The sequence below is a fragment of the Leptodactylus fuscus genome, chromosome 5, assembly GCF_031893055.1.
Source record: "Leptodactylus fuscus isolate aLepFus1 chromosome 5, aLepFus1.hap2, whole genome shotgun sequence".
Lineage (NCBI taxonomy): Eukaryota > Metazoa > Chordata > Amphibia > Anura > Leptodactylidae > Leptodactylus > Leptodactylus fuscus.
Genome location: NC_134269.1, coordinates 189,991,372 through 190,013,612, shown reverse-complemented (window position 1 = coordinate 190,013,612; position 22,241 = coordinate 189,991,372). Strand labels below are relative to the sequence as shown.

Here is a 22,241-nt window from a genome sequence, read left to right as displayed (position 1 = left end):
ATAGCATTGGGGACACCCCCAGTGCTGTTTGAGCGCCGGGGTCCGCCCCCAGTGTTGCACGAGAACTCATTTGCATACTGACGAAAACCGGATTAAATACCGAACGGTGATGCGGAGAACACATCTAAAGGTAGGAGAAGAATAGCCTTTCTTAAGACTATTCCTACGTGTTAGGCAGAACAAAATGAGTTTTAATGATAGGATCCCTTTAAAAAGCCGTTACACACATAAACCATAGACTATAACCAGCAGAGAGAAGCCCTTCTTGTAGGATTTCTCTTTCTACCGATTATAGGTGGATTTGGCGGCAGAGTCTATAGTGACTCCAACAATAGTGTGTCCAAAAATAGAAACAAATAGAGAAATGTAAATCCCATCAAGTGATGTCCCGGAAGTGATGTTGTGGCCCCTACAGATATAGCCCTGACCTAAACATCATCCAATCTATCTGAGATGACATGAAGAGACAGACTGATTGGATCAAGCCAACATCTACAGAAGATCAGTTCTTAGTTCTCCAAGATGGCGGGAGCAGCCTCTCTGCTGAACTGTCTTCAAGTGCACTGAGAAGAACTGATGGATGGCAAAGGTCACACCAGATATTGCTGGGATTGAAATTTCTCTTTTCTTCATTCATTTTATTTTGTTTAATGACAAAAATACACTATTATCTCGTATCTGAAAGCATTCTTATGCTAGGTTCACACTAGCGTTGCCTCTCTGGTCCACCTCTCCGTTGTTTGGGTCCCTTGAAAGAGGCCGGCTGCTAAAACAGCAGTAACATAGGGAGCCAATGGACCCCATTGACTATAATGGGGACCATTAACTCACTGTCCATTGTGTTTAGATTGAAACTGGTGGAGGACAATGTCTTCTTTCCTCCACTGATTTCCAGCGGACAATGCAACAGAGATTCCGGTGCAGATGTGAATGCGGTCTTACTGTGCAGCAATTTCTCCACAGTGGCCTAAAACTTTTGCACAATATTATATTTTCTCCAAAAGATCTGCTTCCCTGGGTCTGTAGTCTGGTAAAGGTCAGAGCTGAGCACCACCAGTAAAGACGTCTGCTAGGTGATGTTTTAAAAACTTTGTAGAATAATTTACGTCAAGATTTATTATATACTGTTAGTGAGAAGATCAGACCAGACCCCAAAATTAACTCGGGCCCCTAAAATGAATCAGACTTCAAATCAGCCATGAAAATTAATCAGACCCCAGACCCAAAAGCTTTTACGGTCATATGGTCGCTCTGTATTTGTCTCGTTCGACCCACCTTCATCTATTATGTATAAATATCACCGATAAAAAGATCCAGCAAGAGCCGTGGTGGTTAGTTGAAAATATGGAGAAACTTCCTTCTTTATTTATTTACATCTTCATGACAAAAACCGCAATTGGCACAAACATTGCAAGCAGATAGCGTCAGACTGACGCGTTTCGGATTTTCCGTCCTTTCTCAAAGTCTGAACTAACGACATTGAGATCACCACGCCTATTAAACCCATGTCAATAAGACACCACCTGTGATTGATGTAATCAGGTGTTGAATCCTACATCAGTTATAGGAAAACGTGATGATTTCAATCCGCACTGTGTGCATTAAACAAAACACAATAACATTGAAACATACTACAAACCCACAGTAACCCACAATAAATAATTTAAAACAAACAAGAAAACATATGAAAAACATACGTTTCACATTAATAAAACTTGTTATAAAAACAAGACAAAAAATGTATACAAACAAGACCAAGATTAAAACCAAGATAGATTTTTTGCAGAGAATCGTCATACATTTGTTCATCAAGACTAATCTTCCCCAACACATGTTGTACTTTTTCTTTCCATTGGACACACACTAATAATAAAGATTATATCATATAGCACCCGAAATAGTCCATGATTATTCTATTTCTCTGCGCATGCGCTCACTACGGACTGATGATCTCTATGTAATGGTATTAATATCCAAGTAATCATCGGGCCAGGATCCTTCAGATGGGAAAGATAAGCGAGATAAGATTTCCATAGTATATTCCGATGTGATCTGTTATATTTCGCCATGCCCATACTTGAAGCAAAAGTAGTAACACACTGTGCCCATACTAAAGATGGGGAATTCAAATTCACCGAAGTTACTGCGCATGCTCTAGTTCGGATGCTGTGATCTCTATCTGCGGGTGTCATCGGTTAGATAAACAACAAACCGAACACTGCAAATGAGAAGAAAAAAGGAAAAGAAAAACAAGATTTTATCAAGAAGCAGGTAAATAACAGAAAATATATATATATATATATATATATATGTATATCCATGACAGATGTTGACTATTTATCAAAGAGTATACATATGCTCTTTCCCTGTATTACACTCAAACTTTCTCCCAAACAGGAATATCAATGATTTTCATAATTGTATATTCTCTCATACGGCATAATTAATTGATTGATATGCAAAAAATTTTTTTTAGATGTTATAAATATATGACACATCATTCCTGTTATTCATGCCTTTGGGAAAGCGGGTATTGAGCTTCCATATCCAGTATACCTCCCGTATATTATGTATGGCCAGCCTAATCCTTCCATCGGCCTTTGGACCGTGTACACATTTCAGAGGTCTGAGGCATTATTTCCAACATTATTTCTTATTTTTTATGTATCTGATCCAATGGTGGACACAGCTTAAGACTTTAGAAGAGAACAACCCAAAATATAGGTAGATTGGAGGCCTGAAAACAGGATTTGTCCGGCCCTAATCCAGTAGATGTTCTATGTATCTGCGGGTAGTGGAGAGAGCTGAACCTTGAAGTAGACAGCGGGAAGAAAGAGCTTCGATCCCATTAAAGCAAACAACCAGCAAAGCCCAGAGGATTTCTGTCTGTCTCTATGTACGCTGTAACCACTCTCGAGTCTAAAGGGCAAATGATATATATAACAGAGAGAGCTCGGTGAGGTCACTGGATCAATTAACGTGAATTGTAGATCCTAATCTCCGTCTATGTAGCGTATCTAGTAACCGGTTATGATCTGCCGCAGAAAAATTACCAAATTACCATGCATAGAACGTATTGAATTTTTAAAAAAATGCAAAACAAAAAAAGGCATGTTTGGGTCAACTGGGTTTTTACCCTTGTGAATCGCTGCCTACGTTGCAGAGAGGGGGTTTCCATTTAACTATTTGGAGCAATGGCAGCATGCTCGTTGCTCTAAAGTCCTCATTTGCATATTGACCAAACCAGAAATATCTTGGCAACAGAGGCAGCGATTCACAAAGTGAAAACGTTGTTAGATTTGGGTGACCCTAACCTACCTACCTACCTATCTATGGGGCTGGGCTCCGGTGATACTCCCTTTAAATGAAAACCATGGACAATGCTGAAAACAGATGTAAGGGTGAAGGAGACCTTCTAGTAACAACAGATTCACAAGGTCAATTGCTGCAAAATTACCTTGGGTTCAGTCAACACCTTCAGAGATTTCTATCGCACACACTTTTTTTTTTTTCCCCAAAAATTTGCAAACCCTCCCACAAATGTAATGAGATTAGGGCCATCCTAATAGTATTGACTTTAGAGGAAGTAAAGCAGCTCGAAGGACTTCCTTACATTGAAATTCGAGGAAAACATTGACATAGGGCTGTGATCTGTTTGTGTTTTACTTAGTATTTCAAGTACTTCTTTAGTCTAGTTTTGGGAGGAGATAGAAGGGTTTCTGTTAAAGGTTTTTATTATAGGATATTCAGTTGGTGGTCTATCCTTAGGAGAAACAATCTTAAGTGTTCGTCTGGGGCCAACAATGATTCTGAAAATGAGCTTTGTGGCCTCTTCCAGTGAGTTCCATAATCCCTTGTTCTGCTCTTTGGTGGGCACTCAGGTTGGATCTCCACTGATCACACTGATGGGCCACCATTCCTGGAAGGGGATTGTCCGGAAGTATAGAGATATGACTCAAATACCAAATCTTTAGATGTGCTCATACATGTTAAAATAGCTTTTCACCTATACTATATGAAGAAGAGATCTTTATACATGGGTACAATAGAGATTTCTCCATTTGAAGGTGGAACATGACTCACTGGGAACCCCCGGTCTCAGAAGATTTTTTTAATACTTGATAAGCTTTGCCCTTTGCTTTTATATATGTATTGTTATGGTCTTACGAAAATCAGAGAAGAACTTATTAGGTGGCATGTTTCATGTATAGCATCCATGACCTGGTCTCTCGTTTAGGTCCTCTGTTGGTCTTAGGACTTCAGTGGAGGAACCAGACGACAAACACAGCAGAAGATATGGAGATGTACCAAAGCTTGGGAGTTTAATACCAGGATTGTGGGGTCGGCAAGCTAAATCTCCGGCTCCTTCTCCTATTTCTCCACATCCATCTTCTACTCCTACTCATGGGCATTGAGTATGAGAGTGAGAACTCGCTTGACTGGTTTCTGAAAAAGAAGGTTATGTCGAGATTGATGTCTTCTTATTATGCCAGATTTCCCAAGGCTTTGGCACCGTACATTCTAATGATGCAGTTACGTCTCCAGCTCTGTTCTCAGGCTTTATCTTCTAGGTGTGTTGAGTTTTTTTGTCTGGCCTTCCCCGTTGTGATTTTCCATTATTTTTTGGTGACAAGTCATTGAGTTAGTTTCAAAAGCCCCATTTCCATGGCAGGTATCGAACCCCATCAGCTCACCTTGACCTTTTGTTTTTCCACTATGGAAAGTACCTGGCATTGCAAACTTTTTTTTTTTTTTTTTTTTTTAGTACCTGCTTTAGGTACCAGTGGAAAACAAGCTATCTAGTACCCGAACAGGTTTAAATCAAGTTTCATTGAACATGAGCTGATACCATGCAGTGGAAAATAGTCTTTTCATACCCCATCAGAAAGTCGAATGACCAGAACCAAGTGCTTTGAGACCCTGGAGCAAGAGGGATCTTGACTAAGCAGGGTCCCTGGTTGACCTTTCTTATTGAGGGCATGTAATTTAGGATACCTTAGGGAGTGCTTTCATTACACGCTAGAACTTGTAGTTTTTCACAACAGTGGGCAGGTCTCAGGTTCCTGAAGAACAATGTACATGTTTTAGGCTGATACCAGTGGTTACAAGATCACAGCCCAAATCTCCAGGGGGGATAATAACCTGCTGATCTTGATCGACAGGTCGGCCACCAACAAGTGCTTAGAAGATCACTGTGGATAGGAGTACAATGGTAGGGTTATTGAAGAAGAACAATAACACTATTGAGATATGATGGCGTCCGTTTCCTGAAGAAACTCTCATTTTTATTGTATAATATTGTCATATTATTTCGGGATTTTGTAGTATCTCAGATATTGCCTGTCCCTGTATTATGTCACTCACATCTCTGCACAATGAGAGGAGAGGAAAAATCTCACAGTAATAGGCTGCCAGGGAAAGTTGGTAAGGGAGCGATGAATGCCCCAGACTCTGGCCCACCTGGACATACACTCACCGGCCACTTTATTAGGTACACCTGTCCAACTGCTCGTTAACACTTACGGTAATTTCTAATCAGCCAATCACATGGCTGCAACTCAGTGCATTTAGGCATGTAGACATGGTCATGACAATCTCCTGCAGTTCAAACCGAGCATCAGTATGGGGAAGAAAGGTGATTTGAGTGCCTTTGAACGTGGCATGGTTGTTGGTGCCAGAAGGGCTGGTCTGAGTATTTCAGAAACTGCTGATCTACTGGGATTTTCACGCACAACCATCTCTAGGGTTTACAGAGAATGGTCCGAAAAAGAAAAAACATCCAGTGAGCGGCAGTTCTGTGGGCGGAAATGCGTTGTTGATGCCAGGGGTCAGAGGAGAATGGCCAGACTGGTTCCAGCTGATAGAAAGGCAACAGTGACTCAAATAGCCACCCGTTACAACCAAGGTAGCCAGAAGAGCATCTCTGAACGCCGCACAGTACGTCGAACTTTGAGGCAGATGGGCTACAGCAGCAGAAGACCACACCGGGTGCCACTCCTTTCAGCTAAGAACAGGAAACTGAGGCTACAATTTGCACAAGCTCATCGAAATTGGACAATTGAAGATTGGCAAAACGTTGCCTGGTCTGATGAGTCTCGATTTCTGCTGCGACATTCGGATGGTAGGGTCAGAATTTGGCGTCAACAACATGAAAGCATGGATCCATCCTGCCTTGTATCAACGGTTCAGGCTGGTGGTGGTGGTGTCATGGTGTGGGGAATATTTTCTTGGCACTCTTTGGGCCCCTTGGTACCAATTGAGCATCGTTGCAACGCCAAAGCCTACCTGAGTATTGTTGCTGACCATGTCCATCCCTTTATGACCACAATGTACCCAACATCTGATGGCTACTTTCAGCAGGATAATGCAATGCCATGTCATAAAGCTGGAATCATCTCAGACTGGTTTCTTGAACATGACAATGAGTTCACTGTACTCCAATGGCCTCCACAGTCACCAGATCTCAATCCAATAGAGCATCTTTGGGATGTGGTGGAACGGGAGATTCGCATCATGGATGTGCAGCCGACAAATCTGCGGCAACTGTGTGATGCCATCATGTCAATATGGACCAAAATCTCTGAGGAATGCGTCCAGCACCTTGTTGAATCTATGCCACGAAGAATTGAGGCAGTTCTGAAGGCAAAAGGGGGTCCAACCCGTTACTAGCATGGTGTACCTAATAAAGTGGCCGGTGAGTGTATGCTTGATGGATAGTGCAGCAGTATGGGTACAGAAAAATCCCAAACCAAGAGACTAAAGACTCTGGTCTCTGTTTGTAATGGAAACCAAGACAGTACAGGATCGACCGTAGCCTCAATTTCAATTTTGCCTATTGATTGATTTGAACAACATTGTCAACCTCATCTTTTGGATTGTTTTGGTGTCCGTCATTTTGATGTTGGTAGTGAATGCAGCGCTGTTTTTTCCTGTTACACAGGGTAGAATTTGTTGCAAAGGCATTTTATTAGGTTTTGCTAGGAGTATTAGCCTTAGGCCTCTTGCACGTAACTGTGTGTCATGCTTGGGTCCATAAAAATGGAACTGGCAACAAATTGATGCCACGTAGCAAGCCACAGCCATAAAGCACTGCGGAAAAGACCGCAGCGGAAACGCACCATGGATTTTTAGGCTTAGGACCCATGTTGCAGAAACGCAGCTTTTTTTTGTTGCAGATTTTGCTGTGGTTTTTTGAGCCCGAGTTCTTATACTTTTCCCTTCTGCTCAATCCAATCCTGACATTGGCTCAAAAAACCGCAGCAAAATATACAACAACAAAAAAGCTGCATTTCCGCAACGTGGGGCCTCAGCCTTAAGGGTGCATTCACACTAAATATACACTGAGCTGATTCTGAACGTAAAACACGTTCAGAATCAGCGCGTACAAAGCAGATCCCATTCATTTCAATGGGAGCCGGCATATGAGCGCTCCCCATTGAAATTAATGGGCTGCTTTTTTCCCTATTGGTTTCAATGTGATACGTCCGTAGAAAGTTCAGAGTTTTTTTCTCTGTGGACTTTCTGCCCCTTTTATACCTATATGGAAAACACCATCATTTTTGTAGGTATGATTGACATGCTGCGACTTACAAAAATCTGAGTATTTTTGGGATTGTGGCATTTCTGCTGCAGATTTTTTTCTGCAATGTGTGAATGGGATTAGCCAGAATCCCATTCATTTTGCAAGGACTGTGAAATGCAGGTTTTTGTTTTTTTTGCTCCGGCGGAGTAAAATGCGGCCACAAGGAAAAAGACTGCTTACACAGTAAGTAAGTGGCCATTTTCTTGTGGCTTGTGGGCATGCACAGTCAGCTCTGCCTGAAGCCTACAAGTTTCACCGCCTGCGCCGGAAGAAGACGTGTGAAGAGGCCGTTCCTGAAGAAGATGGAGGCGGCTCTGGAGAGTACTCTCGCAGCATTGGGGACGCCCCCAGTGCTTCGAGAGAACTCATTTGCATACCGGTGAAAACCGGGATTTCTATGGAACGGCGGCGCGGAGAAGACATTTAAAGGTAGGAGACGAATAGCCTTTCTTAAGGCTATTCCTAAGTGTTAGGGACAAAAAATTCAATTTGAATGATACTGTAGGATCCCTTTAAGGTGTTATCTGACCCCCCAGATGTTTTTTTTTTATAATGATAAAATTAGTCATCGTTCTGCAATTGGTGAGGGTCCAACACCCAGACCCTGCACCGATCAGCTGATCTGGCCGTGTCCCAAAGCCATAAGTAGATTTTATGTATTTTTTTGCATATAATCCATAATCTATTATAATCCAGAACGTGTCAAATCTCATTATTATAATATGTGTGTATTTTACCATTAGTGAGCTATTTTTATGTGCACATGTTACAGATCTTTCACTTGTGCCATTATCTTTAGGGCCTGCATGTCTTACATCTTACTAAATGGGTAACACAGGAAGGAAGGATGCTATGTTCATTACCTAGTGTCCACGAAGGGGATATTTTTACTTAAAATAACAAGGTTCTGCATTCAGACAATGAGCGCTCATGTTATATGTCATCTGCTTCTTTTCCTCTTTTAGAATAGCATCATAACCACAGAAACAGAAACCCGACAGGGTGTGTCATACGTTGCATCAGTGGCGGCAGGCATCTACATGTTAAACACTATATTTCCAACACTTCTTTGAAGGTGTTGTGCTTCCTCGTAATATAACCTGTCTTCCAGTTGTAGCAATACTAATCTTATGCCCTTCTTTGAAAAAAAATTTTTGGTACATATTTACTCTACTGTGTATAAAAAGAAGAAACTTTGCAGTAAATGTTTATAAAAGGGATTCTACCATTAAAAACTTTTTTTTTCTCCCTAACATGTTGGAATAGCCTTAAGAAAGGCTATTCGTCTCCTACATTTAGATATCTTCTCTGCGTCGCTGTTCGGTTAAAAAAAAAACTTTTTCCGACGGTATGCAAATGAGTTCTCTCGTAGCACTGGGGGCGGGCCCCAGCGCTCAAACAGCACTGGGGGCCCCTCCAATGCTGCAAGAGAACTATCTAGTGCGGACTCCATCTTCTTCAGGAAAGGGTTCTTGACGTGTGTTCTTCCCGGGGTTGTCTGTTTCAGCGCTGGGGCCCGCCCCCAGTGCTGAGAGAGAACTCATTTGCATACCGGCGGAAAACGGGATTTTAACCGAACAGCGGGGCGGAGAAGACATCTAAAGGTAGGAGAAGAATAGCCTTTCTTAAGGCTATTCCGACGTGTTAAGGAGAAAAAAAAAGTTTTTAATTGTTGAATCCCTATACAAAAAATCCCTACTGTTTTCTTTCTACAACTCCTATACGGACTATAGGTTTCCATAGCAACAGACAACGAGCAAGATTTGTGTAGTCAGATTCTGCAGTCATGCTCACGTCTATATTTCTACTACTTCTAGACAATCTAACAAAAATATAAGCAAGCCCAAAGTAGAGAAGTGGAAGAAAGTACGAGACTGCAGGGGTGTACTACAGAGAATTCGTTATCTGTTACCATGCAGACACAGTTGGGATTGGCTGGTCCCAGATCCCCACCAATCTAAATAAAATTTTAAAAAATGAAGGAACGTTGCATTAAATCTTTATTTAAAAATTTCTACAGCTTCGATGCTCACTATACGTCTCCATAGCAAAAGACAACGAATTGGCTCCATGTAGTCACATCCCGCAGTTGTGTTCGATCTCGGGGTCTGGGATTGTCCACGCAGTCAGTTCCCCACCTATCTATATAAAATCAAACATGAAGAACCGCTGTGATAAATCTTGAATAAAAAATTCCGTTTCAGTAAATATCTTCGTTCCAAATGATATAATTCGGCAGCATCTTCTCTGGCGGTCTGCTCTGTGCAGTTCCTCTGTTATTCCTCCTGTAAATGTATGAATAAACTGACAGCAGTCAGTTAAACTTATCCAGACACTGACAACATCGGAGCATGTAGGCGCACGCTCTATGTATTTCCTAGTAGTCAGTGTTGGCGTAGTTTTTCGAGAGGAATTGCACAACAAAGTTCTTCAGAAGATGCATCAAAATGGTTTTATTGAGAAGGGAGGTAGAATAATAAGGGAACTAAATATTCTGAGGCCAGACGGGGGCTGGCTGTAAACCTGGAGGGGGATATTTCATTCCCTGTCACCTTTTACACTAGCTGTGTGTTGCACGCGCTTGCACCACAGATTGTGAAGGTTCACACAGAATCTGACACAACACCGTCAACCAGTTTCTTACCACACGTCAGTTTCATATTTCCCACACATTTACGGTTTACTTTATGAGACAGACAGGTCCGCGCCTGCTTCCTTCTGGTTTTATCTGTCATCAGCGCAAGCACAATGCAGAATGGAGCTGCTTGCCCGCCTTTGGTGGAAATGCACAAGATTTTTTTTTTCCATGCAACATATTTTAAAGGGAGTGTCGCCAACACCCAGCATATCACCCCAGCCCTGCAGATAGATAGGTTAGGGGAACCCAAATCAAATGGTGTACACCTCTTGTGAATCGCTGCCTCCATTGCCTTTCTCTTAATATGCAGATTAACTGTTTGGAGGGACAAGGGCGTCACCATTGTTCCAAATAGCTCATTTGCATAGTAGCAAAAACAGCAAAAGTCATCATCCCCAATGTTCTGTTCCGCCATCGGACATATCTGCCACTGGGATACTTCCCTTTCCCCATTCAGAACCCATGCAGACGTTTCCAAGCTGAGCATGTATGTATATGAGGAGGTCAGGAGGAATAGCTGTCGGTTGTGACAGGTACAAGGAGGCCCTAAAGTGAGAATACCAGTTTAGGCTAAGGTCACACATAGCGAAACACAGCTAAATAAAACTCTGCAGACAAAAATGTTGTGGAAAAGCAGCATTTTGCTTTTTTAATTTTTGCCTCCTCCATATAAGGTGTGTACATGTGTGTCGCCAGACCGTGGGAGTTAGACACTTCTAAACCCGCCCGTTCTGGTGCACATTTTTCAGAAGTTTTCGGCCTGTCATATTTCTCTGTTCTTTTTGGTGTACGCTATTTATAAATATGTTGTAAATGAAGTTCAACACAAATTTGCGCGTAAAAGTAGACAGAAAAGTGCCAGACTTCTATTCAGTGGTTTAACTAGGAATGGTGGGGCCCCGTGGCGAACTTTTGGCATGGCTTCCCCCACCCCTCGCATTTCCGCACACTATTATGCCCCATAGTGGCCGCTGCACACAGTATTATGCCCCATTGTGGACACCCATGAACAATCATTATACTCTGGGGTCTTTTCAGACCCCAGAGTATAATAATTGGTGACCCAGGCAGATAAAACCCTAAAATAACACTGTTACTTACCTATCCCTGCGCTCCCCAATTATGGCGGCCATCTTCAATGACATCCGGAACGTCAGATGAACAGATGGCCTGCATCACGACGCATATGGACGCATGTCCCGGTCTTGTGGACCATCACGCAAGTAGGCCCGAAGCCTGCCCGGAGAGGCAAGTAACACTGTTTTTTTATGTTCATTACCTCTCCTGGGCCTCCAATCATTATACTCGGGGGTCCGAAAAGACCCCCGAGTATAATACTGCTTGTGGGGCCCGCAGCGTCACTTACCGATCCCGGCCCCTGCTAAGATCGGTAAGTAACTAGGGCCCGTTAATAGGTAATGGCCTATTAAAAAAAACAAACAAACGCAGCAGTAGCGGCTGTGGCTGGGCCCCTAATGTCCTGGGCCATGTGGCAGCCGCTATCGCGGTTATCCCAGTAGTTACACCCCTGCTTCTATTGATAAATACACTGTATCATGTTAATTTTACACTGCATTTTTCCCATAGGCTTATATAGCGTGTAGGCAAAAATGATATTTGCCATTATATATATTTTTTTTTTTTCAAAAATGCATGTGTTTTTTGAAAATTCTGTTGTCCGCCGTATTTTTTCAGCAATGTGTGGATGTGTGCATATCTGCAACTTGTGTCCTTGGCCTCAGAATAAGGTCTGAAAATGAGAGGCCTCCAGGAGAGACATCAGTACCTGCGTCAGAGCAAAGGAAACGACTGACATCAATATTCATTGCGAGCTGTCATTCGCCTTCCTGCTTTATCACTCTCGGCAGGCTCGTAAATTGAGCTTTTCAATCAAATTCAGTAAAAAAAAAAAATTAATAAATTTGTCAAATTGTTGACTGATTCAAAATTCTCGCTATTATATATTTTTTGTATTTGACAAAAAAAAAATAGCAACAGCATGACAGGAGAGATATGTGAAGTATGACATGTGACAGAGGCGGTGACAGTGGGAAATGTCCTTGGTTGTGCTTACTTTATCTATGGCTTTACTGTGTTATTTTTAGAAGGTTTATGTAAGAAGCCGAGCCGTGCCGATTCCCCACTCTAGAGCATGTCGTCCATTTACATTCCTGTAGGATCAGTTCTTTACAACCCAACATGCTATGTCAGTGTAGGCCACAGTACTGTAATGTTGAAACATTTTTTTTTTTCTCTTTTAATCGACACAATCCAAAGCCATAACTTTATTTTTCCATCTATGTAGCCATTTGGGAGCTTGTTTTTTGTGCATTTTTTATTGCCACTATTTTGGGTAATATAATGTTTTGTATATCTCTTTTATTAATTCTTTTTTTCTTTGAGTCGTGGGTTGAAAGAAAACAATTTTAGGGGGTGAGTGTTTATTTTTATAGTGTACACTATTTAGAACTAGCAATACCTGCGACTTCGTCCGCGTTCCCCCTGTGCGCGACAGACCTGCAGCACAGCCCCGGCTCTCAGCTGCCTTGACACCGGTCTCCCCACTACTTCCACGCGTGACCCCGGCGCCCCCCTGCAAAGGGACCCCGTCCTCCCTTCTGAGTGTTCCCCCATGCTGCAACCCTGGCCCTCCTGTCCCCCGGCCTAAACACCACTCACTCCCTGCCAACACCCCCCATCCCGTGACCCTGGCCTCCACCCTACAGTGACCCCGGCTTCCAACAGCAGCTGCGTCCCCTGACGCCCCCCCATGTGACCCCCCCCTGGAATACGGCGTCTAACACCCAGCAAGGGACTCCCGTCCACCTAGTGTCCCGGCATGCATAGGGCCTGCAGACTGTGCTGCGCACCAGCTGCGGGCTTGCACGCCGCTGGACGGGTAGACGGCTGTTTAGTGTATTTAGCGCTGGGTTCCTCCTCCACTTTCCAACCCCTGGGGCCCCGGCAGACTCACCCATCTACGCCGTGCCTCCTATCTTTCCATCTGGGAGCCATTCTAGGTATGTGGCAATGAGGAACAAACACACAAACTTTCACATTTATAATTTTAGTAGGATAAATGACCTCTGCCTGTTATTCTGCAGGTTAGTACTATTACGACAATACCAAGTATATGTATATATATATATATATATATATATATATATATATATATATATATATATTTTACTTTTGCTCAATTGCATTTTTTTTATTGAAAACAATAGAATGTATTATTTAAATAGCTGTATACTGTTTTTTGCAGAATGATTTGTAGTTTTTGTTGGTACTATTTTGGGGTACATACGACTTTTTGATCAACCTTTATGCCATTTTTGGGGGGAAAGGGAAAAGCAAAAAAAACAAAATTTTTTTTTTTTAAACATATAAACATATATATTTTTTCATGGTGGGATCAATAATGGGCCTGGGTTCAGATAACTTAGGAGCGGTGTTGGAAGGTCGGATTATTTAGAGATCTGATACTGTATGGATTTGGCCTGGTAATTTGAGGGTTTGGGGTGACATATATTAGGCATTCGGAGCCTGATAACCTAGGTACTTTGGGGTTCATAATTTAGGAGTCGTAACTTATTTTGGTCACCCAGATCTGGTAAATGCCCATGTTTGAGTGGGTCAGCCCATTCCTCTGTTTACTATTGGGCCCAGCCAGTTTTGCTTTTGCCCCTACATACACATAGGTTGACAGGTGTAACATTCACATTATGTATTTCCGTGTACGATTTTGTAGAGCTGCTATGCGTAGTCTCTGGAGAGTGGCGATTATAGTACCAAATACCGGGTATGTATATAACGTTCATGTAAAATGTTCAGCAGGTCACAAAAATATCACGCGGTGTCATCCGACAAGCCCATAACTCGTAAAAGAGCATTCACTTTAAGCCCATCGTTTATACAAGGAAATAATTGAAGGATTTGTGCGCTCGCCAGCGCCAACATAGAGCGTTCTCTAAATAGTTTCCTCAATGTAAGACGTCCTCAGCTCACCACCAAGGTCACAGACAAGTCTACGCTATAACGTGACAATACAATTCACTAGGTGTAGTCAGCGGGAAATATTCCAGCGGGATCTCAGCCTTTACCAGGCCCCGAAGGCATCATTAAAATGTTATTGCTGACTGTCAGGAGCGTCAGTGGCAGCTACTGAAATGGGGAAACGCGACATTAACAATACTGTTAGCGCTATATTATCACTTATATAGATGTAATAACTAGTTATCTGACTGCAAATGATATATGTATAGGGTTAGCTATAGGTATAATATCTAGTGATCCATTGTATTTTATAATATAGGGTTAACAGTAAAGAGTGTCTCCCACTCTGGAGGATCCATCCTGTCCTGCATTATAGTCAGCCTATTGCTTTGAATGAACAAGGTGTAATACTTCATTTCTCCTGTGGAAGTGCTGCAGGGAACTCAAACTCCTTTCCCAGATTCCTCACTGAGGGTCACTGAGGTGGAATCTTATTGTCAAAACTCCCTTCTAATAGATCCGGATGGACCCCATTGACTATAATGGAGACTAGGTATCAATTGTTTTCTTTAGAATTTTGACAAACAAAAAAGTTGTGCTTGTAGAATTTTTTTATCCATAATTTTGGATGGACTCAGAATACAGTTTATAGGCCAAATATTTGGAAATGTTCTTGGACACCTTGCTCTGGGTGTGGCCTTTTATTTGCATTTTCCCATAGGTTATTGATTAATATCTAAAAATGCCAGTTAAAATGATACTAAAAAAAGGCAATAAAAACGGCAACAAAAATTATTCAAAATCAAAAATCGCCAGTAAAATTAAACTGTCAAAAACAACTTCAAAAATATGTAAAATGGAAAAAAAAATGAGAGTCTGGTCAATGTGCCTGACCCCAAATTTCCCAAATGTTGAAGGACAGCTGGGCCGCCCCACACACTAGATTCATTTATCTATTATTTATGGTCAGTCCAAGAGTTTTTTTTAATGCTTCTTTTATATCTTTAGTGTCCCGTACAATGATTTTTTTCGTGGGTTTAACCATTACAGTCTTGGAGTGGACGGGCCTTGTTCTTGTGTTGTGTTTGCCGCCTGCGTTCATGTCAACAGTTTTTTTTTTTTTAATGACCTAATGCCCTATTTTACAGTTTCATTACCTTTTCCTGCCTTGAGAATTTATAGCTTTTGCCTTTCACTTTGGCCTGTAACCTGTATAAGGAGCATCAGTCGAGTCCGGAGAAGTATTAACCCTTTAATTATCAGCCTGTTTTGGACCTTAATAATCAAATATTTTTTTTTCCTTGTTTCACTGTCACATTCCAGGAGACATAACTTTCTTTTTGCATTGGCTTAGCTATAGCGTGGTGGCTTGTTTTATGCGAGATGGTTTGTAAATTTTTTTTTTTTTTTTAAGGGCATCATTTCAGAAGCCACTAAAGCAGATGCTTGGTTGCCATTAAACAGCCGAGTACCTGCTCCATCCTACTCTGTCAGAAAAACTTGGCAGTATACACTACTGCCCAGTGGCGAAACTACCGCTGTAGCAGCAGAGGCAGCTGCCACAGGGCCTGGGACATTAGGGGCCTGGGGCGGCTGCTATCATTATACTTGGGGGGGGGGGATGGTCTTTTCGGACCTCCGAGTATGATGATCGGCGGCTCAGGAGAGGTAAGTAACATAAAAATCACTGTTACTTACCTCTCCACGATCCGGGCAGGCTTCGGCCAGTCGCCTGACGTCTCATGACCCCGGCCTGCGTCCCGGGTTATGTGACGTCTGACGTCATTGAAGATGGACTGCTTTGGAGGCCGACAGTGGAGGCGGGAGATAGGTGAGTAACAGTTTTTTAAAAAAATGTTTTTCTCCTCCTGGGTCTCCGATTATTATACTCTGGGGTCTGAAAAGACCCCAGAGTATAATAATTGTTTATGGGTGTCCACAGTGGGACATAATACTGTGTGGAGCGGCCACTATGGGGGTTAATACTGTGTGAAGGGGCCACTATGGGGCATAATAGAGCGTGCAGGAATGCGTAGGAGGGGGTCGGTCGAGGTCTTCGGTGGGTGGGGGGCATGTCAAAAGTTCGCCACAGGGCCCCGCCATTCCTAATTACGCCACTGCTACTGCCTATACTACATGGCTGCTATACAGCTATCGTAAAAAAAAGCTTGTTTGGTGCATGATGAAGGGGTTAATTGGTGGAGTCTTGGCCAGACTTTTTTGTTTTCCTGCCAGTATTTAGAAGATTTCTATCCTCTAGACAGGAATATGAGCTTTCAGCAGTGCAGACCAGAGAAAGTGCTGTTTCCTTACAAATAAGTAGCACATAGTGGTGTAAAGCAGTAGGAGAAAAAGTGGAAATGGCTTGTTAGGTCCTGAACAAAGCGACATCCTGAAAATAATCAAGGCCGGAAATAGGGGACGTTTTCATTGTTACTAAAGTAGAACAGTTCGACAGATCTGCCCCTATCCACATGACCAGTTCTAGTGAAAAGAATGTCAGCTGTTAACCGATAGAGAACTGGGGCGGAATTTTGTTATAAAAGATCTCAAAAGTATCAAAATCCTGACTAAAAAAAACAGTGTGAACTTAGCCTTATACTCTGAGGGCACTTCAGACCATGATGCGTGATGGTCTAGGGGAGGTGAATAGGTACATGCCCATCCACCTATGAGCTTACTGCTGGTGGATATACTGTACATACTCTATACTGCCCAGTCTGTGCAGAGTGATCACTGCCGAGCAAACCATAGAAATGTCTTTCTGTCCTGCTTGTCAGAGAAGAGGGAGAAGCATGGCTGAGAAGTAAGGCTAAGGCTGCACTGCAGCTTTCGATGTGACACCCATTGAGTGACCAAAGATCAGTGAGTTGCAATGGATGACCCTGCAGTCTTTGGTTATGTGATAGTAGTTATGGCCGAAGTCACCATATAGCTCCCTAAAAAGTGACTGTATTGATAACTGCCTTGACTTCAGGAGTCCTCCTGTCTAGGCGAAAACCTACGTCAGCTCCACGATCCTTTAGATTTCTTATGTCATTTGAACCAATACAGTGGTCAAAAATGATAATGTGTCTGGCAGGGCTGTGGGGTCAGAGTTGGCGTCAGGACCATTTTTGGATGGGGTCGGGGAAAAATTACCAACTCCAGTTTCCAGTGTTTAATAATATGATACAATTATTAAGAAGGTTTTCCGGGCAAAAATTTTTCTTCTTCTTCTTTTTTTTTAATTAAAAAGTTCTGTTAGTACTATTAATGGGTTAATAAGTGCACCCAAATACCTTTTAGCAGTGTTTTGAGCGATTTCTGGGTTTGTCTGGGAGCTCCTGGCATCTTCTGCATCTGTTTACATGGCGTAACTTCTTGCTTTCTTAGCTTACACCCACTACTATGGTTTTGGGATACTACTTTCTATGGATTTGGGGTATTTGTACAAAAAAAAAAAAATTAAGGAAAGTGCTTTCATTAAAAAAAAAAAAAATTTCAATGGTCCTGGGTCCTCATCTTTGTAAATGGACTGATGAATTGGTAGAGGCAGAATGGAAATAGAGGATCATATTAAATATGCAGGCAGCATCAATAAGATAGCAAATGGTTCTGAATTTCTCTTGGATCACGAATGTACACGGATCGTCATTCATCAATATTGCTGAACGATCGCACTAACATAATGCAGTAATATTAATGCGGCGAGCGGCTTCTTTTCCGGAAGGTCCCTAAGCAGCACTTAGTTTTTTAATAACCATTTATAGTGCTCTGTATGTATCTGGCAGATACAGTACATTTTGTTGTAGTGCATGCACAACGAATTCATGGCAAAATCCGGAAGTGTCATAAACAAATTTTGTGTTAGCATGTATTGAAGGTGCCGTATTCCATGTAAGTGAAATCGGGGCTGCAGAGTCATAGTCAGAACCAATATTGGGTGTTGTCATAGTTGGAAAAGAGTATCTCTGCATAAAAATACAATTATTAATTATTTTAAATTATATTCTACATTTCTTTGATATTGTATAGATTACAAATTTACTTTAGTGGATTTCGATCAGTAGGAAAAAAATTTGTGAATTAGATTGTTATGGAGTGACCATGAGTGGCAGCCATTTATGAAGGAGTTGGAGAAGTCGTGGTTAGGCCTACCAATGCTACATCCCTACTGGTACTAGTAATGTCTGTTTCTTAACAAATATATAATAAGAATGATATAAATACTGTATATAATTCGGCTCCCAAAAATATTGTTTTCCTCGTGGAGCTGGGGTCAGAAATCTTGACAGGGGAATGCAAATGAGCTCTTCTCCAGAAGGAAGAAGCTCCTAGTTGTGCCTTGTGAGTCAGCGTCTGACCCCTGAAACATGATGAGGGATATGAGCGATGATTCAATGATGATTTGTCTGCCAAGAAATAGAACAGACAGAATAAATCATCTGGAAACAAGTCGCTTGAATGGGTGATAAAAACAAAACCCATTGTCCGCTCGTAGTCTGGGGTAGATAACACTTTAGCTATATACATAAATCAGAGCTGCACAAAAATGAAGTGTTTATTTACACATTATTGATGGTTGTATAGGTCTATCAGGGAAGCTTTTGCTTTTGGAGAATTTTTCTGTGCAGCTATGTGGACCTGGGATAATCCCCTGGTGTATCCGCCAAATCGAAATCTTTTATACCTCCGTAAACCATACAGTGACATTCATCACCCATGGGAAATCCAGACGACACCCAAATCCACTCAGACCATAGACCAAACCCCTAAAATGAATTCACACCCCTCTAAAATTAATTCAGACTCTAGAATGAATATCTGCTGATCTCCTGAGTAAGTACTAACCTCTCCTAGCATCCTGAAGCTGGGCAGTCTCAGCTGGTGAGCCAGGCCCAAAGTAGTTCCTCTGGCTGCATTCAATATAGCGGTGGGTTCCGAAAGCTGGCATGTCCTCTCCAAATGAGCCAGTGCCATAGGCTAAGACCTTTTGAGGGATTGTATGGGACAACAGAAATCTGAATTTGTTATAGGTCTACTTTTGACATTTCTTCTCATATATCTCTCAGCAGTTGATTCTATTCCTTGTGGAATGGGTATTAAAGTGGCAGGGCTATATACTATTACATGGGGAAGATAGACATGTCTAACACTTTCTTTCTTGTCCTGCAGGTATTGGTAAGAACGTTATCTGCGACAGAACAGCAACACCCCTAGATGCCTTTCGCATGATGTCGGCTGCCCACTATTATCCCAAGCTTATGAGCATCATGGGAAATGTCCTGCGGTTCTTACCTGCTTTTGTGAAGATGAAGCAGCTGATCCAAGAAGGATATGTGGGGGAACTTCAAGTGTGTGAGGTCCAGGTCCACGGTGGTAGTCTACTGGGAAAGAAATATAACTGGAGCTGCGACGATCTGATGGGTGGCGGTGGGCTACATTCTGTCGGTAGCTACATCATAGACCTCTTGACTTTTCTAACTAACCAGAAAGCATTGAGGGTCCATGGACTCCTGAAAACCTTTGTAAAGCAGACAGACTACATCAAAGGGATCCGACAGATAACCAGCGACGATTTCTGCACGTTTCAGATGGTCCTTGAAGGTGGAGTGTGTTGTACTGTGACCCTCAACTTTAACGTTCCCGGGGAGTTCAAACAAGATGTAATAGTTGTCGGATCATCTGGTAGACTATTTGTAACAGGGACAGATCTTTATGGACAGAGACACGGCTCCTCCGAGCGAGAATTACTTTTAAAGGACTCGACACCCGTCAGCAATTCCCTTTTGCCTGAAAAGGCTTATAGTGACATTCCTTCTCCGTTCCTGAGAGGGACTATAAAAATGGTACAGGCAGTGCGGCAAGCGTTTCAAGACCAGGAAGATAGGAGAACGTGGGACGGCAGGGCGCTGACTATGGCAGCGACCTTTGATGACTGTCTTTACGCTCTTTGTGTAGTGGACGCAATAAAAAAATCAAATGAGACTGGCGAATGGCAGAATATAGTCATTATGACCGAGGAGCCAGAGTTAAGCCCTGCCTACTTAATAAGCGAAGCCTTACGCAGGAGCCGCATGTCTCTATACTGCTAACCCGAGGGGGAGGTTTTAGCTTTTGTAAATATATGCTGCTTTGACGGGTGTTTATGTACCTGGATAAATGGTACAGGTCTATGGTATAACTTATGCATATATCTATTACTGCTGTACTTGCAAATTAGCTCTCCTCCAGAAGGAAGAAAACTGTCTCTCTAGTGTCACCTAAGAAAGCTAATTTGCATATTTTTTTCCCAGGGAACTTTGCTTGTAATGGGTTCAATAAGGAGACCCAGTGTCCTTGAGAACTGCTGTAGTTAGAAGTTAGCTCTCCTCCAGAAGAAAGAACACTAGGTCACTATTGTCACCTAGAAGAACTAATTGGCATAATATTTCCCTGGTAGCATTGCCTGTAATGAGTCTCCGTAAGGAGAACCAGTATCTTCTGAGAACTGCTGGAAATTTGTGCTCCTCCAGAAGGAAGAAAACTTTCTCTCTAGTGCCACTTAGAAAGGCTACCCTTTTTCCAGGGAGCATTGCCTATAAGACCTATACTAACAATCTCCCTAAGGAAAGCCAATATACCCTGAGAACTGCTGTAGTTAGAAATGATCTTTCCTCAAGACAAAAGAACATCTGTTGCCATCTAGGAAATCTAATTTACCTAATCTTTCTCAGGGAGCATTGCTGTAATTGATCTCCATAAGTATGAACCAGTATTAACTTAGAATAGCTGTAATTGATAAAATTAGCTCTTCTCCAGAAGGAAGAACACTCTCTCTCTAGTCCAATGTAGAAGAGCTAATTTCCATATTATTTCTCTGGAAGCATTGCATGTAAGACCTATACTGGTTGGATCTCCATAAAGAAAGCCAGTGTGCCCCTAGTATGTGGAAAGCTAATCTTTTCATGGGATCTCCATAAGGAGAACCAGTATCCACCTAAACAAAAAAGCTGTAGTTGGAGCTACGCTCTCCTCCAGAAGGACAGGAACCTGTAGTGCTACCTTGGAAAGCCAATTTGCATAATCTCACCCAGGATGCATTCCTTATAGTGGGTCTCCATAAGGAGGAAAAGTATTTTCCCAAGAACTTCTATTGTTGGAAATTAGCTCTTTTTCAGAAGAAACAACACTGGCTCTCTGGTGCCACCTAGGAGAGAGAATTTGCATTCTATTTCCCAGGGTGCAATGCTATAATACCTATAATAGCTGGCGTTCCATAAGGAGAACTATCACGGTATAGCCCAAGAACTGCTGCAGCTGGAAGGAAACTGAATCCTCTTTTTCTGGAGCAGACAAACTGTGAACATTTATCAGAATGTATTTTGGTGTGAAATTGTCCATTGTAGCAAATTTTACATGTAAATATAATTGTCAGTTGTACATGAAATTCTGTAAGTGACCGTCTGTGTCCCGTATACAGAGTGTGTCGGCCATGGATTATTTTTCAAAGCTCGTCGCACAAAAACTTCACTTAAACTGCTCCTTGTATGTAGTCGACTGTTTAGGATGTATATTACTATCTGAACTACTGCGACCTACACTGTGGCCACCATGTTATAGAGCAGGAGGAGCTGAGAAAATCGATAGACTATTCACTTAAATCTCTGCTTAGTTCAGGCTTAGTAGTCAGTGGGCGGAGCCTGCTTGGTGATTGACAGCGGTCCCAGTGACAGTAGGCCCGCCCATTGGACTCCTAAAGCAAGAATAAGCAAATGTGTTTATATATATATATATATATATATATACAGTGTTGGCCAAAAGCATTGGCACCCCTGCAATTCTGTCAGATAATACTCATTGTCTTCCAGAAAATGATTGCAAGCACAAACTCTTTGGTATTAATATCTTCATTTATTTTGCTTGCAATGAAAAAACACAAAAGAGAATGAAAAAAAAAAATCAAAAATCATTGATCACTTTACACAAAACTCCAAAAATGGTCCGGACAAAAGTATTGGCCCCCTCAGCCTAATACTTGGTAGCACAACCTTTAGACACAAT

General features: G+C 42.1%; 1 protein-coding gene across 1 annotated transcript in view; it reads left to right on the top strand.

Annotated features, from left to right (window-relative positions):
* LOC142203829 (glucose-fructose oxidoreductase domain-containing protein 1-like) overlaps positions 1-21,950 on the top strand; it is a 36,538-nt gene extending 14,588 nt beyond the window's left edge. Inside the window, exon 2 of the mRNA XM_075274901.1 lies at positions 19,374-21,950. Within this exon, the coding sequence (XP_075131002.1) occupies positions 19,374-20,293 (920 nt within the window). The 3' untranslated portion in view covers positions 20,294-21,950. The remainder of the gene's footprint in view (positions 1-19,373) is intronic.
* Positions 21,951-22,241: the final 291 nt, after the last annotated feature.